The sequence below is a fragment of the Chiloscyllium punctatum genome, chromosome 5 (genome assembly GCF_047496795.1).
Source record: "Chiloscyllium punctatum isolate Juve2018m chromosome 5, sChiPun1.3, whole genome shotgun sequence".
Taxonomy (NCBI): Eukaryota; Metazoa; Chordata; class Chondrichthyes; order Orectolobiformes; family Hemiscylliidae; genus Chiloscyllium; species Chiloscyllium punctatum.
In genome coordinates this window covers 50,973,775-50,997,736 of record NC_092743.1, presented here as the reverse complement: position 1 = coordinate 50,997,736, position 23,962 = coordinate 50,973,775, and the positions used below count along the sequence as shown (strand labels likewise).

Below are 23,962 nucleotides of genomic sequence, written 5' to 3'. Positions count from 1 at the left end.
AAGGGACAATAACAATTGACCTTATGATATATTGACTCATTCACTTTTTTATGTAAAGAAATGTTAGATGAGGTAAAGAGATTGTTAGCATAACAAATATGTAATTATTCAACACTGGAAGAGTTACAGCGCCCACTTAAACATAATAAAATGCTTCATAGGTGTATATTCAAACAGAATTTGACAGCAAGATACATAAGTCAATATTAGCACAGGTAACACTATCAGAAAATATTGACACCAGTCTACATTCAGTACCATTCATTTGCAATCATCTGGATTCCAAAGTGATCATTTAGTCATCAGTTGCCATCAAAATGTGATCAAACGACATGATTCGTCAATAACTGACATGCACAGATATAATTCAAACATCAACAACATTATTTGTGATCAAGTAGCATCATTCAAGTACTCAGAAGATACTTATCTGATGTGAAAAGCCATCAAGGAGCTTGTTCATATGGAAAATCTCTAGTGATCATGGCAACATAACTAAAACAAAATCTGATGTCTGAAATTTAAGGTCCCAGTTGCTGCAGTATGCAGATTGTTTTAGGCAGCATTGGCGCTTCAGTTACTGTAGTAATCACTATTGTGGGGGTGTAGGTTCTAGAGGATTGGTGCTTTTGGCAAATTTGGGCAAACCTTCCAAACACGATTTCAAGGTGGTCCTTTACCATATGCTTATAGGCAATGATGCATGATCTTTCTATTGTCAACTGGCTTCCAGCTTCCCTGCTTCTCCTTTGTTTTACTTTGTCTGTTCTCAGAACTAAATGTGTTCTCTTAATTAAATTCCATTTGAGAGGCATGTCAAATGTTCAGTTTTGAAACAAACATTTGCACAGAAAATTGCAAGAATTACCAAAGTGATGATTTTAGTTGAGATTTGCACATGTTGAAATGTATGGCTAATCTTAATAGGCTCTTGAGAATAAAGTTGGTATTTATTTGAAGTAATAATTTGCAATATCCCACATCACAAAAATAATGGAAAGATTTTTCCATTATTTTAGTTAGGTACTTTTTTCTCCCCGCTGTATTCATATTCATTGGGATTGGATTCTCCCACAAGATACTCTGCAAGTTTCTTGGGTTCTATGGCCCAATTAAATAGATGCATAGCTCCCTGCTCCCTCCAATCACTCCCCCTCAGATTGCAGCTCCTCTACTCCTTCTCACGCCTCCACCATGGTTAGATTGCAAAACCTCCCTGCGATCATCTTCCAACATTGTAGCTCTTATCGCTCCAGATTGTAGCACCTCCCATCTCCTTCGGTCACTCCCAGCCTGTAGCTCCTATTCCATCCCTTTCCACATCAGTTGTAGTACCTCTCTGCACCCCTTGCAGCAGTCTCCTGCCCTCTCCACCCAGACCATTTGGATTTCTAGCCCAATGATAGTTCCATTACACCACCACTTTCCCCGACTCTGGAAGTAGGTAGGTCATCATGCTAAAAGATGGTGAATTGAGCACTTTTGATGACAAATAAATACTGTTAATTATCATCAGTAAGTATTCCAAATTAAGACCTTTTGATGTCAAATGATATACTTATTATTTTGAATGCAATTGAACACAATGAATGTCAACATTTTATGATGGGGAACAATTTGGTATTAAGGAATATCTCAACAGGAGAGCCACAGACAGGACAGGATCTGTGTGTGTGTGTGTGTGTGTGTTGGGGGAGCGGTTGGAAACATGCCGCACTTTGATAAACTTGGTAGTCTGGAGAATAACAGAAACTGTTGTGCAACTAGAAGTAGCTGCAGCTTTACTCCCCACAAGAAACCCAAAGTCAGGCAGCTCAGATGTGAATCACACCACCTGATTCTGAAGTATACCAGAGTCTGCAGGTTCATTCATAGTAATCGGCTTCTGCCTGCAGCCAGTTAACCAGATAGAAATGAAGTGCAGTTCTGAAAACAGACAGGCCCTTCAATGGGACTGTGGAGCAACTGGTCAGAACGCTATGGCAGCCCTCCTCTGGAGTATCTTACTCAGCTAAAACTGACCGCACTAAGCTTGAGCATAATGAACCACATACCCCTCCCAACATACAGCAGCATATAGGTTCTAGTTCAGGCACAGATGCAATGCTATCTTTAAGCTGCTGTCCAGCCAGGCTCCAATAAAGCTGTTAGCACATTGTCTGCTATTACACACAACCCATTGTTAGCCACTAACAGTCCCCATTATTAGCTAATCACCTTCCTAGCCAGACCGATATACACTTCTTTGTCTGACCAGCTGTTCTTCTCCCACTTTGGGCTCTATCCCAAGCTATCATTCAGTCCTTAACCCCTCCACCCACCGTATCTTCTGCAGTTACCTCTCAAGTTTCAGTTCTAATACTGATCTTGCTTTTTGTACACCTTCTGTGCAGCTTTAACTTTGTATACCTCACTTTACTCAATCACCCTATGATCTGTATGGTAAAAACAATGACTGCAGATGCTGAAAATCAAATACTGGATTAGTGGTGCTGGAAGAGCACAGCAGTTCAGGCAGCATCCAACGAGCAGCAAAATCAACGTTTCGGGCAAAAGCCCTTCATCAGGAATATGAATTTCTATGATCTGTATGTCCTTGTATATTATGAACTGCCTGTACTGCATGCAAAACAAACTTTTTCACTTTACTTCGGAACATGTGACAATAATAAATTAAACCAAATCAAATATAAACTGACATTTTTCTAGCTACCATTAGAATACTGAATGGACTCACAAACTCTTAACATTTGCCTGTACCTGTGTTTTTGTTTTTGCCGCTGTGTACCTATTATTTACTGTCTATGCTACTTAAGCCCGTGATCTGCCTGTATTGCTCGCAAGACAAAGCTTTTCACTGTGCCACGGTACACGTGACAATAAATTCAATTCAATTCAGTTCAGCAGAAGGATCAGTCGACCCGATTTCTCTTCACAGATGCTGCCAGACTTGGTGAGCTTTTCCAGCAATTTCTGCTTCTATTTCTGACTTACAGAATCCGAGGTTCTTACAGTCTTTATTCTCTGATAAAGCTTGACTGTAATGTAAAGAGGAAAGAAAAATCAAAAGAAGTCAAGGAGCAAACAGAAACAAATGAAATGGAGAGAGAGGGAAAAATAGATATGGGACGGGAAGTATGAAGTTGAACAAAATATAAGATTTGGGCGGCACGGTGGCACAGTGGTTAGCACTGCTGCCTCACAGCGCCTGAGACCTGGGTTCAATTCCCGCCTCAGGTGACTGACTGTGTGGATGCACATTCTCCCCGTGTCTGCGTGGGTTTCCTCCGGGTGCTCCGGTTTCCTCCCACAGTCCAAAGGTGTGCAGGTCAGGTGAATTGGCCATGCTAAATTACCTGTAGTGTTAGGTAAGGGGTAAATGTAGGGGCGTGGGTGGGTTGCGCTTCGGCGGGGCGGTGTGGACTTGTTGGGCCGAAGGGCCTGTTTCCACACTGTAATCTAATTAAAATCCAATTGTCATTTTTCACTATGACTAGCCCACACTTCCCCTCCAAAGTCTAAATTATAGCTCCAACCTTTGTTGATTGCTGTTTCATATCTTCAGGCTTGGAGTCATAGAGAGAAAGGACATGGTTATAGGGTAATTGAAGAAGCAAAGACAATTCATCTCTGAACAGGAGAGTGTGCAGTACTAGTAAGCTGCAGATTCACCGACAGGCACTGGTTGAGAATTGATTTGACATTGCTCCCTTCTTTCTTACACTGTAAGAAACCTACCAATCTTAATGATATCACAGATAGGTTGAGGATGAATTTCTACAGCAGTTTACACAATAAACCAACATAACTTCAGCAAAAAAAAGAGAAAAAAATAGTATAAGTACGCAGAGTGGAACACCTTGCAGAATCCATCTCCTTCAGAGTTTGTTCAAAAACCAACATGGTGGACTCTGCCTTTCCTTTACATGAAAAAAGATAAGTTGCCTGCTATGATGAAATGTATAGGGTTGACTAAATTCCACATAGTTATAAGCATTCTGAAGCAAAATATGTTAGGGATTGAGTGGATCTGTGTGGTGGTGCCACCTGACAGGTATTTTGCAGATGATCCAGAGTACAACTGTGGATAGCAATGAGCTCTGTCCCCCTTTCTCAGGCTTGCTGCAGTCAGGTGACTGCAAATCACTCAAAGAGCAGCGTACAAACTAATGCATCAGAATATAACTTCACAATTGCAGCAATTATGTTGTCAAATGCAAATAGTACACTTCAAGAAGCATAAAATAGATTGGAAGTGCTTAATACATTTATGAGGAAGCTAGATAAATACAGGAGGGAGAAACAGATAGAAGGATATTTTGATCATGATTAGTTAACATGAGATAGAAAGAGATTGCATGGAACATTAAAACTGAGAAAAACTAGTTGGGTTCAAATAGTGTGTTTGCTCTAAATTCTATGTTAACTGTCTGACTCAAAAAGTATATAATCATACATGATCCATTCACCAGTATAGCATAGGGTCATGTGCTCATCACGTTGGACACAGTTACTAATTTCATAGGTTAAATAAGTTTTTTTATAGATTCACAAAACATGCCATATTCCAAAGGCATTAACAAATTGAAAACTGTTCTTTGATTGAAATTAGTCTTTCAAATGCCAATTTCCTGATACACTCTCTTCCTTTCAGAACAGCCTTTTACAATGATTGAAGCTGCTTGATCATGGAGCATGTAAATACATTCCAATCAACTGCATTCTATCTTGCAGTTAAAATCTTGCCCTCGTACAATTTAATGTAAAGATTTAACAGTCAGCTTTCTCTAGCTGACATGAAAGGCAATCAATAGTTTTCTTTTCCTCCCCTCCAGACAGAGGGCAGCTATTTAGGATTGCAATGAAGAAAATCTCTTCATTTCAGGGATTGTGAACTTTTAGAATTATCCACCCTGGAGGCTGCAGTTATAAGTCAATGAGTGTATTCAAGACAGATATCGATAAATATTGGTCTCTAAGGGAATCAAGGAATATGGGAATGTACTGGAAAATAGAGATGAGGCAGGAGACCATCAATGAGCTTACTGACTTGTTCAGCAGGCTTGAGGTGCATTATGGCCTATTCCTGCTCCTATTTCTTATGTTCTTAAATAAGGCAACTATATCGCTTTACAGGTAGCTCTTCTATAATGCAATGGTTGTGTTCTTGTGCAACCCTGCTTTATAGAAAAATCGCGCTTTAGAAACAGCGCTTAAAGTTTTGACGATGTAATCGCATTACAGCCACCACATGTTTTAAAAGTTTATGCTTTAGAAACAGTGTCCCCAATTCGTCAATCACATTACAGCGAATTCACATTAATGAAATGTGCATTATAGTAGAATGATCTGTATTATAATTTAAAACCATGTTTATACATGTTGACATCAAATCTAGTGTTACAGTTGAGGCTCAGCTGAGATAGGTTCCAATTTACACCACAGACGAGCAAGTTAATTGTATTCTTGTTTTTTCCATAGAATCTGTAGAATCCCAACAGTGTGGAAAGAGGCCATTTGGCCTAACAAGTCCATGCTGACCCTCTGAAGAGCACCACATCCAGATCCATCCCCCCTACCCTATCCCCATAAACCGACATTTCTCATGGCTAACACACCCAACCATCACATCTCTGAACACTATGGGTAATTTAGCATGGCCAATTCATCCAACCTGCACATCTTTGGACTATGGGAGGAAAGTGGAGCAGCTGGCAGAAACCCCCACAGACACAGGGAGAATGTGCAAACTTCACGCAGACAGTTGCCCGAGGATGGAATCAAACTCAGGTCTCTGGCACTGTGCCGTGCTACCACTGAGCCACCGTGCTGCCCATAAAAGAAGTTTCATATTTAACATGATAATAAATCCTAAGTCACTTGACGAAAGCATTATAAAGTAAAATTATAGACACTCAACCATACACTTTAGTCTTAAAGAAGATGGTTCAAAGTTTGGTCAAAGACATAGGCTTTAAGGAGTGTCTGAAATGAAGTAAAGGAGACAATGACACAGAGAGATCTAGGGAAGAAATACCAAACTGAAGGACCTTGGCAGGTGAAGAGAAAAAGTTATAGTAACAGGTTTTCACCAAGACGCAATTGGACAAGTGTAGATCTTTCAGAAGTCTGGAGGATTGCAGTAGACCACAGTGATAGGTAGGCAAGCCATTAAAGGTACTTGACAATATACATTAAATTTTCAAAGTCAATATAGATCAACAAACACAAAGACCAGTGGGTGAATGGGACTTGGTGCGAGTAAGGACATGAGCAGCAGTTATGGATGTCTTTGCAGTAGAATCTGAAACACCAGACATTGCATTACATTGAAATAGTCAGTTTTAGAGATAACAACGGTGAGAATGAAAGCAGTCAGGATAACCTTTTTTTATGCACTTTAAGGCATTGATTCTGTTTAACACCAGTTTATAGTCTGCCATCCGTTATTGTATAACAAAGGTAACTTGTGCCCTAAATTCATTGAGAGCTTAGCACATTTCATTCTCTCTTTCCAAAAAACAAGCAGATGCTGCAAGTACATTGTCAAAGGTATCCTGGGGTTTGGAGGTGGCTGCAATCTTGGAAAAACAATGTTCATGACCTTTTCCGGGTGCCATGTCTTTCTACCTTAAGGTAATTAGCCATAGTTCATGAGGGACTGTAAAGACAAGTGAGTATATTCATTTGGAGCATCACACTGTTTGAAGCATGGGGGAAGACTTCCATGAACTGACATAGACATATGATTGAATCTATGCTGTCCAAATGTGCATGGCAACAAATCGTGCCTAGTATTTTAGTGGCAATCAAAATCCCTTCTGACAATGGCATTTCCCTGTACCAGCTGCATTTAAATCACCAGGTTAAACCATAGGATGCTTTTTGAGTGACAAGAACTATTTGCTGGTGGAATGGCTAATGACCCCAATGCTTCATACATACATGGGTGTGAAACATGCATTCAATGACTGCCTGTTGTGGAATGGCTATGTGACAGAGCAGACAATTGGAGTGCTGAAACAACACTTTCACTGTCTGGGCCACACTTGAGGAGTCCTCTAAAACTTGACAGAGCAGAAGTCAAGATCTGTGGTGGACTCTGGCAATGCATGTATCTAAGAATATTTAACGTGAAGGCCGAGGCCTTGCCACTGGGTATATAAGAGCTGCTAAGGAGGAGTAACATAAGAAAGAAGGCAACCTAGACAACCCTTTCTGCTTGGACTGTCCATAAAAAATTCATTCATTTGTGATTATAAGAACTGCAAGGACAAAGCCCCATTCACCAGCAATGCAACACTTTACTTTTCTTCTATCACTGACCATCACTTGACCACAATTCAAAAACAATCATTCCATCATATAAATATAAATGAAATGACGCCAAATATTTACAAAGGTCAACTAATCACCTTTTTGAATTCACCAGTGCCTTTTCCTCTCCTACTGTTCTGACAGTGAACTACATTAGTGACCTGCATGGTGGAAGGCTGCTGGCTTTAACTGGGGAAATAGCTAGCAGGATCATGTCAAGTAACTCTGGACTTCGGGGCAGAACTATGGTCTGCACTTTTAGCATTACTAGTTTGCATTATCTACTGGATAAGTAACAAAAAGAACACTGACAGTGTTGGAAAATCAAATGCTGTCAACCTGACAGAAAGGTCAGTACACTTGCATTCCAAGGAACCATAGCTGTAAGTGCATGGCAGTATTCAGAGATTCGGCTGCTGTTGCTTGTGATACAATGCTAGCTGTGACATCATTCAACAGTCACTGCAACGTGGTTGGGTTCTCATGTGTGTTGATTGAATTGACCATCATTTCCACGTCGGCAAAGATGACTCCCAGCTTTGTGCAATGCCAAGTTGACGCTCACCTCACTCATCTTCCTCGTCCCGGCACACAGACTTTCTGGCAAGATTCACAATGTATCAGGCATTTCATTTTGCAAGCCAATCAGTTTCCTCCTTTGGGTGACTTCAGCGATATCTCATCTTCAGCAGCAGAACCCCTGCACAGTCTCTCCTTTCCAGCAAGCTGCTCCAGTCACAAACACCACCCATTTCAGAGACACAGACCAGTTTAAAGCAGCAGGGGCTAGCTTTCAGTATTTCCAGCCACTAGAATTAGAATCCTTACAGTGTGGAAACAGGCCCTTAGGCCCAACAAGTCCACACTGACTCTCCGAAGAATAACCCACCCAGGCCCATTCCCCTACTCTATTACTCTATATTTCCCTTGACTAATGCACCTAACCTACACACCCCTGAACACTATGGGCAATTTAATTTAGCCAACCCACCTAACCTGCACATCTTTGGACTGTGGGAGGAAACTGGAGCACCTGGAGGAAATACACGCAGCCATGGGGAGAATGTACAAACTCCATGCAGACAGTCACCTGAGGCTGGAATTGAACCATGGTCCCTGGTACTGTGAGGCAGCAGTGCTAACCACTGAGCTACCGTGCCACCCATTGCGCAACTCATGCTGTTGTCCGCCTGCTGATCCCAACAGCCAAGAATGAGTATGATTAGTGCTAGTTGGACACAGCTGTCACATAAATGAGCAGCAGCACGAAGGTGACATACTGCCTGCAAATAATAGGTGTGGGATAATCATGTACTGGGTCCTCATGACTTTTTTGAGAGCTTTCCAATTTAAACCCATTGAGATTTGTGTCTGTGAAAAGCCATGCTAAGCATGAAGGTGCAATTCATGAATTCTGTGCCATAGAGTCATAGAAGTATAAAGCACGGAAACAGACCCTTTGCTCCAACTCGTCCATGCCGACCAGATATCCCAACCCAGTCTAGTCCCACCTGCCAGCATTTGTCCCATATCCCTCCAAACCCTTCCTTTTCATAGACTCTTCCAAATGCCTTTTAAATGCTGCAATTGTACCAGCCTCCACTACTTCCTCTGGTAGCTCATTCCACACACATATCACCCTCTGAGTGAAAATGTTGCCTCTTAGGTCTCTTTTATATCTTTGTCCTCTCATCGTAAACCTATGCCCTCTAGTTCTGGACTCCCCCAACTCTTAAACATATAATAGATTCTCTTTTATGCTCTGACCCTGCCACTACCGCGAACCCTTTTTTGAGCCAGATTCATCTTCCACACAAGTTCGGCTCCCAAAGGAAATTAAGCCATTATGGGTGCATCTACTAGAGTCATTGAGGACCTCCACTGATTGACTTCAATTTCCTCTGAATGGTCTTGAAAGTGATGGTGAGAATGATTCATGACAGGATTATCTGCAGGAACGAGGACCTATTACCCTGTCACATTTACCTACATCACATTGTCTGATGTGTTATATCAAATGTTTCATCGTGCTCATCTCAGATGGAGATGGTAGAGGAGCATCCAGTCCATTTTCCTTCATGTATATGTGATATATAAGTGCATTACCAAACTTCTTTCTTGTCATTTCATCTTCCATTCAATACATGAATGATCCAACATTTCATTGATTACTTGCCAGTACAAAATGAACACTTTATTGAAGATAACACAAGAGAACACTGAGATTTTCAAACCATCCAATCTTGGCTGGAAATTAATCGTATTTCTTCTCTTTTGCAGTGTAAAAAAATTCATTGCATTTCTCCAAAGCATAGTGAAGACATGCAGAGGCTTTTCTTTACACAGTCCAAAAAATAGATTAACTGGATGAGGAGTTGGAGAAAATATTTGGGCTGCTATTACAACTTACTGCGAGCACTCCAGCCAGCAATCTTTTTAATTAATAATAGCTGCAAAATGGTATTGGCTAAAGCCATAAGAGTTACTTCACACAGTCCAAGAGAAAGCAGAATGTTCTGAGCATATCGGTTTGGTACATGTTTAACCAAGTCATGCAAATAGAAAACACTGGACATTTCAACCCTTCAGAGCAGCTTTACTGAAGTTCTACCAATTTAAGCTCATTAAGTGCTTGGATCTGTGGCATTGATAACGGAGTGATAGAAATGATTCTGAAGCAAAGTGCCATGAATGCTAGAAATCTGAAATAAAAACAGAAAATACTGGACTTTCCTCGCCTGTATGACCTTGAGAAAGTTTGTGCAGAAGTATCTGGGAAGTTATCTAGCTTATCGTGGTTCCATTGAGTTGATTGTTTTTGGTATTCAAATGTGATACATATGGTTAATGGAATGAGGAAAGTATTGCATTTATTTGGAGCAATTCATGACCACACAATGTCCCTAAGCAATTTATACTTATTTTACAAATTATGTTGAAGCATAGCCATTGTCGTATTGTGGGAAATGAAGCAGCCAATTAAACAACCGTAATATAATAATGACTAGTGTGATGATACTAGGGTTTTAATAAGATGCAATTTCTCCCGTTTGAAGAAGCCAATGAAGTAAACAGCTTGTGAAGGCTTTCTTTGTCAAGTTAGAACAATAGATGCACCATGAATGGGTGTGATCAGTCTCCCACAGAGCCGGGGTTTTAGTTTAGTTTTCAGTTTTAGGAGTTTTGAAATTCGTTGTCGAAGCTGTTAAGCATCTTTATGGGTGGCACGGTGGCACAATGGTTAGCACTGCTGCCTCACAGTGCCAAAGACCCGGGTTCAATTCCTGCCTCAGGTGACTGTGTGGTGTTTGCACATTCTCCCCGTGTCTGCATGGAGTTTCCTCCAGGTGCTCCGGTTTCCTCCCACAGTCCAACAATGTGCAGGCCAGGTGAATTGGCCATGCTAGATTGCCCGTAGTGTTAGGTGCAGGGGTAAACATAGGGGGAATGGGTCTGGGTGGGTGCGCTTTGGCGACTCGGTATGGACTTGTTGGGCCGAAGGCCTGTTTCCACACTGTAAGTAATCTAATCTCTCTTTGCCAGAATTTTGTCTGAATGTTCTTTCCTCCTGGACTGCAGAACTGCATGTGAGATAGGAGAAAGTGAGGATTGCAGATGCTAGGGATCAGAGCTTAAAAATGTGTTGCTGGAAAAGTGCAGCAGGTCAGGCAGCATCAAAGGAGAAGGAGAATCCATCATTCCTGAAGAAGGGCTTATGCCCGAAATGTTGATTCTCCTTCTCCTTTGATGCTGCCTGACCTGCTGCGCTTTTCCAGCAACACATTTTTAAGCTCTGCATGTGAGACAGTCTATTTTACTGAATTTGCCTTTGCCAAGAGCGTGTCTATAGGATGTTACTATATTGGAACAGTTGCTCTTTAGTAGTTAAATAATATATTATTCTGTTATGTTTTCCAACAGAGTTAAAGTTATACCAAATCTTCTTTCTTTTGTTTGTATTTTAACTGTACTGTAAGAATAAAGTGTGTTTTTCTTAAAGCCTAGTGGTGTGACCAATTGACTCACATCTGGAACGCAGCACCTTACACTTGCCTGTAAAGAACATAAATGTTAGGGTCTCAGCTATCTCTTTGATATATTTAAAGAGGTTTTGATCTGGTCAATAAGCAGATGATCTGTTTTTGTAATTTTAATTGAAGCATAAATACTCTTCCTACTCTTCTATGACAGACAGCCATAGAATTTCATCCATCAACATGCCTGCTTATCTTGGGAATAAAGCAGAATAAACTGACCAATTTATTAGAATCAGTTTGGTACAGCATTGGAAAAAAATGCTCATGAGTATCAGCTTCTGTGTGAAGAAAATAAATATCACTCTGTTCAATTGTTCTGAATAAGCTCCCTACACATACATTTTCCAAAAGACAAATATTTGGTTTTTAGAGTGACTGTTCCTTCCTTTGGACTTTGTACATAGAAGTCAAACATTTATACAACATATACTCATGTAACTTATGTATACTGTAGTCAACAGCATGCTTAAAAAAGTTATGTTCTCTAAGTGGCATCTGAAGGGATCACATTAATGTAATTTATCTGCTGGAAACTGATGGGATTGTACCTGTTTATAACCCATCTGATTTACTCTCCATTGAAGTCATGTATGTGCCTCATCCAGTCACATCAATTTTCCACTGAGCAGGTTAAAAGCAGAAAGTGCTTGAGAAACTCAGTAGGTCTGGCAGCATCTGTGAAAAATGAAACAGGGTGAACATTTTGAGTCTAATATGACATCTTATTCAAGTTCTAAAGAAGAATTATAGACTCAGTTAACTCTTCGCATCTGTAGCCAGACCTACTGAGTTTCACAGGCACTTCCTGTTTCTAAGACACGCAGGAGAATTTTTACAGGCATGGCATTCTAAACAGAACTCTATGAATAAACACATCAACTTAGATTCCATCTACCTTCCCTTGAAAAAAAGAACCAGAAATGACACCATCCACCTTCAGAAGCCAAAACCAATAAGTGGGATATTGGTGGGATATACCACCAGTGCTTCACCCACTCTCACTGATGATGTTACTTAGTCATGGTGATGAAATGTCTGAAAACAAACCTCCCAGCTCAGTGAGCTAACTTACATACTTTCTGTTTTTATTTCAGATCTCCAGCATCCACAGTAGTTTTTTTAATTTTAGTTATAATTAGTCTCTTTAATGTGACTTGCTGAATATGGATCCATTCACATTTATAATGGCACCTGCAATGTTTTGTTCTTATATATAGACATACATCACACATTTTTTGTTACTTTTCTTGTGATATTTTAAGTAAAATAAGCAGGGATTTCAGACTTATAATTAATTATCTACCATTGCAAATAAAACTAATATGGAAAAAAAATCATAATTTATTTGCAATAACCTTAATTACCCCATCTCACTTCAGTTACAAACAAAACAAGTCAGGAATCTCATCAATTTTAATGAGATGCTCAGGATAAGCTGGAGTTTATAAGAATGATTGTGACTTGATTGAAGTGTATAAGATCATTGGTATGAACAAGGTGGCCATGGAAAAGATCTTTCCTCTTGTGGATCAGTTGAGAACTCACAGGCATTGTTTTAAAATTATTGGCCATCTGTTCAGGACAAAGTTGAGAAAAACTGTTTATTTCTGAGACTTTGGAACTCTCTGCCTCAGAAGCCAGTGGAGGCAAGTTCATTTTAAGGCAGAAGTAGCTATTTGTCAGAAAAGGTAATCAAAGGTTACTAGGCCAAGATTGGAATAAGGAATTCGAATTACAAAGATCGGCCACAATCTTACTGAATATCAGAGCAGACTTGCAGTGCTGAATAGTCTACCTCTACTTCAATTTCATTTGTTCATATAATTGATCTACTTAAATAGTGGGACAGGCTTCAGGGCCTTCATCAACATCTCCTGCTCTTACCTTTCAAACTTTAATATGAAGGCTGCTTGGGGAAATTTTCAAACTTCTCATTAATCCAAGAGAGCTTGGACACTGAATGTACAATCTCTACATTTTTTCATTTTCTGTATTACAATGAAATAATATTTGGGTAGGTTCACCATACAGTCAGGGATCAACCCTGGTTCACTGAATGATTCAGGAGAGCTTTCCAAGAACAGCACCAGGCACACCTAAAAGTGAGGTGACAACCTGGTGAAACTACAAAACAGGACTGTGTGCCTGCTAAACAGCAAAAGCAGCAAGTGATTGACAGAGCTAAGTGATTCCACAACCATCTCAGGCTGACGTCATGAGGATCAGCAAATCCTTCTACGCCAGCCTGTATGACTCGAAGCCAACCGACAGCGCGGCCTCCCAGTCGTTCCTGTCCTCTATCACGGAGGTCCTAGATGACGGAACACGAGAGAGGCTGGACTAGCCGCTATCTCTGGATGAACTGACCAAGGCCCTCGAGTCCTTCGAAAAGAATAAAACTCCCGGAAGCGACGGCTTACCGGTCAAAGTTTATTCCGCTCTTTGGGACTTGATCGGCCAGGACCTGCTGGAGGTGTATGTCAGTATGCTTCGGGCAGGTACCATGAGTGAATCCATGAGGAAAGGCATCAATACCCTCATCTACAAGTGGAAGAGGGAGAGGGAGGAAATTAGAAATTGGAGACCGATCTCACTGTTAAGTGCAGACTACAAAATCTTGTCAAAGGTCATCGCCAACCGGGTCAGGTCTGCTCTGGGATCGGTGATCCACCCGGACCAAACCTCTGCTGTACCGGGCAGGAAGATCTCTGAGAGTCTTGCACTCCTCAGGGATACGATCGCCTACGTGCAGGACAGGGGGGTGGACACCTGCCTCATCAGCCTGGACCAGGAGAAAGCCTTTGACAGGATATCGCATACATATATGAGGGATGTCCTCTCCAAAATGGGCTTTGGGGAGGGAATCGGAAATTGGATCAGACTGCTCTACACCAACATTGTCAGTGCAGTCTCAATCAATGGGTGGGAATCAGATAGCTTCCCTGTAAGATCTGGAGTCAGGCAGGGATGCCCCCTCTCACCCGCCTTGTTTGTGTGTTGCATAGAGCCATTTGCCGAATCCATCAGGAAGGATGCGAGCCTGAGAGGGGTGACTATTCCTGGCAGCGGGGGCCTGCAGGTTAAGGCCTCCCTGTACATGGATGACGTCGCTGTTTTCTGCTCGGATCCGCTGTCCGTGCACAGACTCGTGTGCATCTGTGACCAGTTCGAACGGGCCTCGGGGGCCAAGGTAAACCGAGGCAAGAGCGAGGCCATGCTCTTCGGGAACTGGGCCGACCAATCCTCTATCCCCTTCACCGTCAGGACTGACCACCTGAAGGTGCTGGGTATTTGGTTCGGGGGGGCTGGGGCGTGCGCCAAGACCTGGGAGGAGCGGATCAGGAAGATGAGACAGAAACTAGGCAGATGGGGGCAACAGTCGCTCTCCATCGCGGGAAAAAACCTGGTCATCAGGTGTGAGGTACTTTCAGTATTGCTATATGTGGCACAGGTCTGGCCCATCCCCTGGACCTGTGCCGCCGCAGTCACCCGGGCCATCTTCCAATTCATTTGGAGATCAAAGATGGACCGGGTCCGAAGAGAGGAAAAAACACGCCCAATGCCACCCTCACCCTGATGGCCACCTTTGTGTGTGGCTGCATCAAGCTGTGCGTGGATCCCCGGTACGCAAACACCAAGTGTCACAACGTACTGAGGTTCTACCTGTCCCCGGTGTTGCGAAGAATGGGCCTGGCCTCGCTGCCGCGGAACGCTCCGAGTAGTTGGACCGTTCCGTATCACCTGTCCTTCGTGGAGAAATTTATGAGGAAAAACACCTTAGACCACAAGTCCATCAGGAAGTGGTCAGCACGTAGCATCCTTGAGACCCTTCGGGAAAAGGAGAGGGCGGATCCTGTCGAGCGGTTCCCTGAGCAGACTGTCAAAGCCATTTGGCAGAATGCCTCATCGCCAGAACTTTCCAACAAGCACCAAGACGTGGCTTGGCTGGTGGTGAGAAGGGCTCTGCCTGTGAGATCCTTTATGCACGCCCGGACTCTCTGCCGCACCGCACGCTGCCCTCGAAGTGGCTGCGGGGGGGACGAGACTGTCACACACCTCCTTCTGGAATGTGCCTATGCAGAGGAAGTCTGGAGAGGAATGCAGTGGTGCTTGTCGAGGTTCGTCTCGAGCAGCGCCGTGACGCGGGACTCCGTGCTCTACGGCCTGTTCCCCGGGACTCACACCGAGACGAACATTAACTGCGCCTGGAGGATCATCAACTCGGTGAAGGACGCTCTCTGGGCAGTCCGAAACCTGTTGATCTTCCAGCTGAAGGAGTTGACCCCGACCGAGTGTTGCAGACTGGCACATTCCAAGGTCCAAGACTATGTGTTGAGGGACGCGCTGAAGCTTGGGGCAGCTGCCGCCAAGGCGCGGTGGGGAAAGACCACCGTGTAAGATCGGCCTGCCTAAAGAAGAACAGGGGGCCCATGCGGACGTTTTTTTGGGCTCTGCTGATGCCTCAGCCAAATATATGTACAAGATTGAAAAATGCACAGGATTTTAAATGACATTGATAAATTCGAATCTGTGTTTGTAAATGTGGACATATGTATGGCATGATCAAATGTACAGACCATCAAATCTTTTTATGAATAAAGTATATTTTTGAAATAAAAAAAAGATTCCACAACCAATGGATCAGATATAAGTTCCGCAGTCCTGTCATTTCCATTTATAAATTAAATAGCTCACTGGGGAATAAGGGTTCACAAATATCATCATCTTCAATAATGAGAGAGCCGAGCACATTAGTGCAAGTAGATAAGGCTCAAGAATTTGCAACAACCTTCAGCCAGAAGTGCCAAATGGGTGATCCACCTCAGCCTCCTCCAGATGATTCCTGAAGAAGGGCTCATGCCCGAAACGTCGATTCTCCTGCTCCTTGGATGCTGCCTGACCTGCTGCGCTTTTCCAGAAACACATTTTCAGCTCCTCCAGATGTCCCCAGCATCACAGATGCCAGTCTTCAGCCAATTTGATTAATTCGACATGTGATTACGAAATGGTTGGAGGCACTGGATACTGCAAAGGCTACGGGCCCTGACAACATTCTGGCAATAGAACAAAAGACTTGAGCTCCAGAATTTGCTGTGCCCCTAAACAATTTGCTGTACCACTACAATACTGGCATCTACCTGACAATGTGGAAAATCGCTTACATCTCTATGACTTTATGACTCTATAAATTCAATTTGGCCAATTACTGCCACATTAGTCTAATCTTCATCATCAGTAATGTGTTGGAACCATGCTATCAAGCAGCCATTGTTTCGCAATAAGCTACTCAGTTTGGTTTCTGCTAGTGCTACTCAGCAGCTGACCTCATTTCAAGTCATGGACAAAGGAGATGAATTCCAGAGGAGAGATGAAAGTGTGCCTTGACATCAAGCTACATCAAGGAACCCAGTCAAACCTGGAGTCAATGGAAATCAGAAGGAATGCTCCTTATTAATTGGAGTCATACCTGGCATAAAGGAAGATAGTCATTGTTGTAAGAAGTCAGCAATCTCAGCTCCAGGATATCTCTGCAGGAGTTCCTCACGGTAGCATCGGAGGCCCAACCGTCTTCAGCTGCTTCATTAATGACCTTCCCTCAATCAAACAATGTTCAGCAGCATTCGCAACACCTCAGATACTAAAGCAACACCTCAGATACTATGTTCAAATGCAGCAAGACCTGGACCATATCCAGGGACAAGTAACATTTGCACCACGAAAGTGCCAGGCAATGATACCTCCAACAAAACAATAACTAACCATCATCCATTGACATTTAATGGCATCATAATCACTGAATCCCCACTGTCAACTTACTTGTGGTTAGGATTGAACATAAATTGAAATGAACTAGTGTTGTAAGTTTTATGGCAACAACAGCACAATATAGGAATCTCACAGTGGGTAACTCACCTCCTGACTCCCCAAACCCAGTTCACCATCTACAAGGTACAGGCCAGTGACAGAATACTCCCTAGTTGTCTGGATGAGTGCAGCTCCAACAACACTCAGGACGCTTAACACCATAGGCATCAAAAAGCAACTTTTTGATTAGCATACATAAACAAACGGTCTGACACTCACTATCAGTAGTGTGCATCATCTATAAGGTGCACTGTAGAAATTAACTGAGGCTCCTGGAAAAGTACCTTCTAAACCCATGACCACAGCCATATTGAAGGGCATGAATTGCACCACCACCTGCCATTTACAATCTTGACTTGGAAATATATCACCATTTATTCAGTGTCTTCTCTCAACGTCCTAAATCTCCCTCCCTAATAGCATGGTCAGTCTACATACAGCACATGGATTTTTAAGTACATTAAACTCTTTGAAAGTTTCAACGCATAATATACAAGGCAAATGAATATTTTTTTAATTCTGCGCCTGAGTACATACTTTTCAAGTAGTGAAGCTTCACCTGTAGCTGTTCGCTTCAATCTTACAAATATGAAACACTTTGAATCTTGGCCATTCATCAATATAAAAAAAACTTGCTCTCATGTCGAACTTGTCATGATCACCAGATGTCTCAATGTGCTTTCTGGTCAATTTTCTTTTTTGAAATGTAGTCATAGCCGTTATTTGGAAATACAGCTAATATGTGCTCAGTAAACTCCATGAACAGTAAAATGATCGTGACCAGCTAATCTGTGTTTTTGTGATGTTAATTGGTCATGACATTGGAGATAACTTTTGCTCTTCACATTGGTGTCACGGGCTCTTTTACCTCCACCCAAGCAAGCAGATGGTCTTCAGGTTAACGTCACATCTGAAAGGTGTCACTTCTGACAGCACAGTGTGTCCTCAGGACTGCCTGGAGTACCAACCATGACCTCTGCGCTCAGGCACTGAAATAGGACTTAACCCAAATCATTGTCATTAAGATGATGGTGCAACCAATTACTGATTCAAACTATAGCAGCTTTGCTGCATCTCCCACAACACTGAAGAATTACTCTTTTTGTTACATGTATCTACCTTGCCCCTACCTCCCCACAAGTTTCTTAAGGATATTTAGCAAAGTAAATTCTGGAAAAATATGCCTGAATGTACATTGTCTGAAATTACTACAGAAATGTCAGAGTCATGTATCTTCATTTATAGAATCCTTTGAAAGGAAGCAGCTGTAGCCTGGATTTACTGTTTATTTTAGTGCAGTCTCTAAAGAGGAAAAGCAATAATGTCAGTGTTTAATTTATTTATAGCATCAGTTCCTATAATAAATTATCTGTTGATAAAAGCTGCCTGTTACGGCAATTTCTCCCTTGGATCCAGGTAATGTTCATTAACATCAAGAGAACTTCAAAGTAAGATGAGTCATAATTATTCCGTCAATGTAATAAGGTCTGTATATGTCGGTCTTTCAAACACTGCACAGGTTACTTTTGTAAATAAAAGTGCTTACCATCATGATTTGGGTTTCCTAATGTCCATGGTTCATCAGAGTCGAAGTGAGTGTCACCCCCAATGCCGGGTCCTGGGAAATAGGCATGTGCAAGGAAGCCCCCTTCACCGTCAAAGGGTGAGCTGTCACCATGGAAACCAGAAGCAAACATAATTGTAATGTCCACATCCCTCTTCTTGTTTTCCAGCTCCACATACGGTATTTCTTCAAATGTCAGGGGAGTTACGTTCTGCCACACATCAAAGGCACGGCGTATCGCTCTGTGTGTTTCTAGTTTTCCTACTTTAGGAGTGAAGTTTTTAATGCTGTAGGTGAAATAAGAAAGGCAATGAGAATCTTCGCAAAAGGATTTCATCCTTGTGACATTGTTAAACTAGAACAGTTTCTTTTAGTTTTTCTTGATCAGTTGACAGCTTATCTGGACTACTGAAAAACAAATGATAATTAACAGATATGTTTTATCTGATAGATATTCATATAGTTGTCAGGTACTACAGTATTTGTGTATTGCTGAGAAAAGACGCATTATATCAAACCTTTCCATCTTGCATTCACTAGGATAAATCATAAGAATACCAACGTGAAGGCAAAGCAATTTTTTTATACTATAGAAAGAGAGTATCAATTGGTTGGCAAGTGGACCCTGCTTGGTAGATGCATTGCCATGGAGAATATGCCAATCTGGTTATATCTTTTGACAGTAGCTGTTTTATGCCACTACAGTGCAGTGGCAACACAAGTGGAGTTTGTCACTAAAAGAATGCTGCCACCAAGCCAAAAAGACATTCTTCATCTCACATAAATGACCAATGTAGCATATGAATTTCATTGTGGATGTGACCATACAACCCAAAGACTGGCAGATCGTATCAAAAATCAATATGCCTTCAGCTATTTGCAACAAACAACTGTACCCAACCATCTGTGTTTACAAAACTTAAAACACTGTGTCCAACGTTCCATATAATGCCATGATTGGATAACATTTGCAAAATAATCCTGAGTATTATAAGAATTATACTGATAACCAATTTAGGATTGTCTCTCAGACTTGTAGAGTGGTGCACTTAAATGCACAATCGCTGCAATAAATAGCTAGAAAGATAGATAGAAAGAACAAGAACAAGAATTGTGCCTGTTTCACTGGTCAAAACAGATGACAATCATTCTCTAGTTCATTTCACAGAACAATGCCTTGAGCAATCAGAGTCAAAATGCCTGATTTAAGCTTAAACTATAGGTTGGCAGTTAACTATCAGTCATCATTTAACTGGGGTATTCTCCACGGCTATGCCTCTAACAATTACAGTCCACCAGTCTTCTCTTCTCATATAGTATAGAAAAGTGTTTTAACTTAATGATGGTATTTCTTGCAAACTGAAAGTCCAAGACAAAACTTTTTGACAAAACGTGTTTATCTTTTCAAAAATACTCAAATATTCATATTTTTGTAGTTTTTTGCAAGTTGTAATTTGAAAAGAAAAGAATCAATGTCTCAAGAAAAGTTGTGTCCACTTCTATGGAAGGTGAAAGTTTGCCATAATCATTGAGAAGGCATTTTCCGCACAATGAAGATGTCTTAATTTTCTTAAAGTTTCTATTAATTTTAGGAAAGAAACGCTTAATTTTTGAACTTCCATGTCAAGTACAGTAATTTACAGGAACAATAATCATAAAAATCATAAAAAAGACGTGGAGGTAAATTTTTTTAAGAGGGTGATTCACATATGGCATGAGCTTCCTGAGGCAGTAGTGGATGTGGGCATAATTAGAACATTTTAAAGACATTTGGATAGGAAAGCTTTAGAAAGATATTGGTGAGGAACAGGCAGGCAGGACTTGTTCCATTTGGAATTATAGTTGGCATAGACTGGTTGGACCAAAGGGTCTGTTTCTGTGCCATATGACTCTACGGCTCTATAAAATAAAAACAAAGAACTGGAATTATGAGATCAGAACATCTCAACTAATTTCACTCTTTAAAACGGCAGGATCCATTCTTAGGAAAGCAAATACAGTAAATATGATACATGAGAAAAAAATCCCCAAAATAACAATGCGAGAATGTCAAGATAAATTACTTTGTGTCCCAATGACTAAGAGAAAAGTACTGACTCCTGCTCTTCAAATATTGACAAGTCATTTTAAACTCAATCACACCCATTAGAAAACATCTTTGTTCTGATTAAAGGTTATCATCTTGAACATAAGGTATCAAGCTCCCAGCATCAAGATTATAGGCTGACCCCAAAGTTACGTATCGCATCATAGCACTCATCACAGCAAGTTTACACGAGGCATTCTCCCAGTTGGTCACTTCTCACTGCTCTTCTTGTGGTTGTGGGCAGCATGTCATGCAGGAGGTTATAGAGTCATTGAGTCATACAGCATGGAAATAGATCCTTCAATCCAACCAGTCCATGCCGACCATAATCCCAAACTAAACTAGTCTCACTTGCCTGCGTTTGGCCCATATCCCTCCAAACCTTTCCTCTCCATGTACTTATCCAAATGTCTTTTAAATATTGTGACTGTATTTGCATCTACTATTTCTTCTGGTGGTTTATTCCACACATGAACCACTCTCTGTAAAACAGTTGCCCCTCATGTCCTTTTTAAAACTTGCTTCTCTCACCTTAAGAATATGCCCCCTAATTTTGAACTCCCCCACCCGAGGGAAAAGACATTTGCTATTCACCTTATCTATGCCCCTCGTGATTTTGTAAACTTTTGTAAGGTCACCCCTCAAATTCCTATCCTCCAGTGAAAAAGTGCCTGCCTATCTTTATAACTCAAACTCTCCATTCCCAGCAACAATCTGGTAAATCTTTTCTAAACCCTCTCCAATTTAATAACATCCTTCCTATAGCAGGGTTCCTGAACTGCACACAGGATTCAAGGTGAAACCTCACCAATGTCCTGTACAACCTCAACATGCCATCCCAACTCCTATACTCAAAGGTCTGAAGAATGAAGGTAAGTGTGCTAAATCCCTTCTTAACCACCCTGTCTACATGTGATGCAAATTTCAAAGAATTATATACCTGAATCTCTAGGTCTCTATCTTCTAAAACACTACTCAGTGCCCTACTTTTAACTGTATAAGTCCTGCCCTTGTTTGTTTTACCAAAATGAAATACCTCACAGGACCTGTAGCACAGCCAATGGCCCATCAGGAGAGATGAATGTTGCTTCAGAAACAAAGTGCAGGATGGCATTTTGCAATAGGTTCCCCCAGTGGTTTATTGAAAATGTTTAAGGAGGAGAGAGAGAGAGATACTCAGAGATGTTTAAGCCATTGATGTACACAGGCACAATTATGGCCACAGCTGTAACTGTTTCTGCCTTGTGTCTTCATCATAGGTATTTGTGAGAACTCTCCAGTGGTCAATCAATCTGTCATCCAGAGGTTGCCTATACACAGTTTGTGAGCTCTAGATTCAGCAGTGAGCCTGCCTAATGCCAGGAAAGGAAAAATAGCACTTGTGTTGGCCTTAAAATGAGCTTTTACCCCCACAAAGGGGTAGGAAGCCAATTCCTCTCACAGTGCAGTTGGTAGGACAGTGATGGGACAGCCAACCCATTGGGTTCAGCACTTCTCTACTGATTTAGCACCTACCTCCAAATCGCTCTCTGAGGCAAATCCAACCTACTGACCCTTTTCTCTCAGATGTTGCCTGACCTGCTGACTATCTCCAACACCTGGACTGTTATTCAACACTTTTCCCTGAATATTCACATCCGAGAATCTAGCAATCTAAGTGTTACGTTAAAAGGGTCAGCACTTCCTCTAATATTTTGTTTGATTCTACAATTTGCTGAACTCAAGGTTAGAATACTATTGATGTAGTCTAACTCAACGGAGTCCTCATACTCCAGACTATGTGATGTGAAATTCAATGACTTCAGACTAAGGGGTGGCAGATTCAAAACAGAGATGAAGAGGAATTATTTCTCAGAAAGGGATGTGAATCCAAGGAATTCAATACCCCGCAACGAGGTGGGTGCCAGGACACTGAATAAACTTAGGGAGGAGATAGACAGATTATTAATTAGTGACAGATTAAAGGGGAGTGGGCAGGCAAGTGGAGTTGAGGCTGAGATGAGAATAGCCATGATTGGGTTAAATTGCAGAGCAGACCTGATCAGCTGAATAGATTACTCCTGCTTTGTGGTCTTATTTTCTTCATATTGCTATGGCAGCACAATTTGTCAGTCCTTGTCCTCTATCAAGAGGGTCTTTGGACAAGTATATATAGCAGAGTCTAGACAAACCAATGTAATTGGATTTGGGAGGGAATACATCATTGGGTTCAACTACTCTATTCCTACATTAGCAGTGCACTTTCAACCAATGGAATTGGAAAGCTTTGCGATCAAATCCGGGGTCAGGCAGAGCTGTGGAGAAAGTGAGGACTGCAGATGCTGGAGATCAGAGTCGAAGAGTGGTGCTGGAAAAGCACAGCTGGTCAGGCAGCATTCGAGGAGCAGGAGAGTCAACATTTCAGATAAAAGTCCTTCATCAGCTCTTCTTCTGCTCCTCGGATGCTGCCTGACCGGCTGTGCTTTTCCAGCACCATGCTCTTCGACTCAGTATAGTTGCCCCATCTGCCTTGTCTTGCTCATCTGCTGTAAATGTTGAATCTTTCACTGAGTTCAGCAAGAGGATTTAGGCAGGGCAGATGGCAATTTCAGACTCTGGTGGCTCTCAGATTGGAGCCTCCCTGGATGTGCATTACATTCTGTGGAGGTGATGGTGTTAAATATACCAGTGTTAACAGTGTTAGCTAAATATGAGGAATGCTGGAAATTTGCAGTGAGATTAGGAAATACTCAACAGGTCTGGCAGCATCTGTGGAGGGAGATATTGAATACATGGGCAGAGTTTAATCATCGTCCTGAATGGCAGGAGTAGGCTGTGAGTGGTCGGGGTGGTGTATAACAGAGCAGCAAGATGGCAAATGTGCCCAATTTCCCAGTATTCCCAGTCTGGTGATTTTTCTGGTGCCATTATGGGTACTGGTCGCTAATTAGCACACAGCTATCAGAGGTAGGCCATCCACCCTGTGGAGAAATCTCTCCAAACCGTTGGGAACCCTCCAGGGTACCAGCAGGCTACCTAATTCTGATTTAATGGTGACGAGGCTCCCAGAAATATCCATAGTAGAGCTGCCACTGGCTCCCCAGTCTGAGGAAA

General features: G+C 41.8%; 1 protein-coding gene across 2 annotated transcripts in view; it reads right to left on the bottom strand.

Moving 5' to 3' along the window:
* The window catches only part of LOC140477070 (matrix metalloproteinase-16-like), a 255,528-nt gene that overhangs the window by 114,586 nt on the left and 116,980 nt on the right, over positions 1-23,962 (bottom strand). For both annotated transcript variants that reach the window (XM_072570289.1, XM_072570290.1), the window contains one exon: positions 18,766-19,076. In XM_072570289.1, the coding sequence (XP_072426390.1) occupies positions 18,766-19,076 (311 nt within the window). The remainder of the gene's footprint in view (positions 1-18,765; positions 19,077-23,962) is intronic.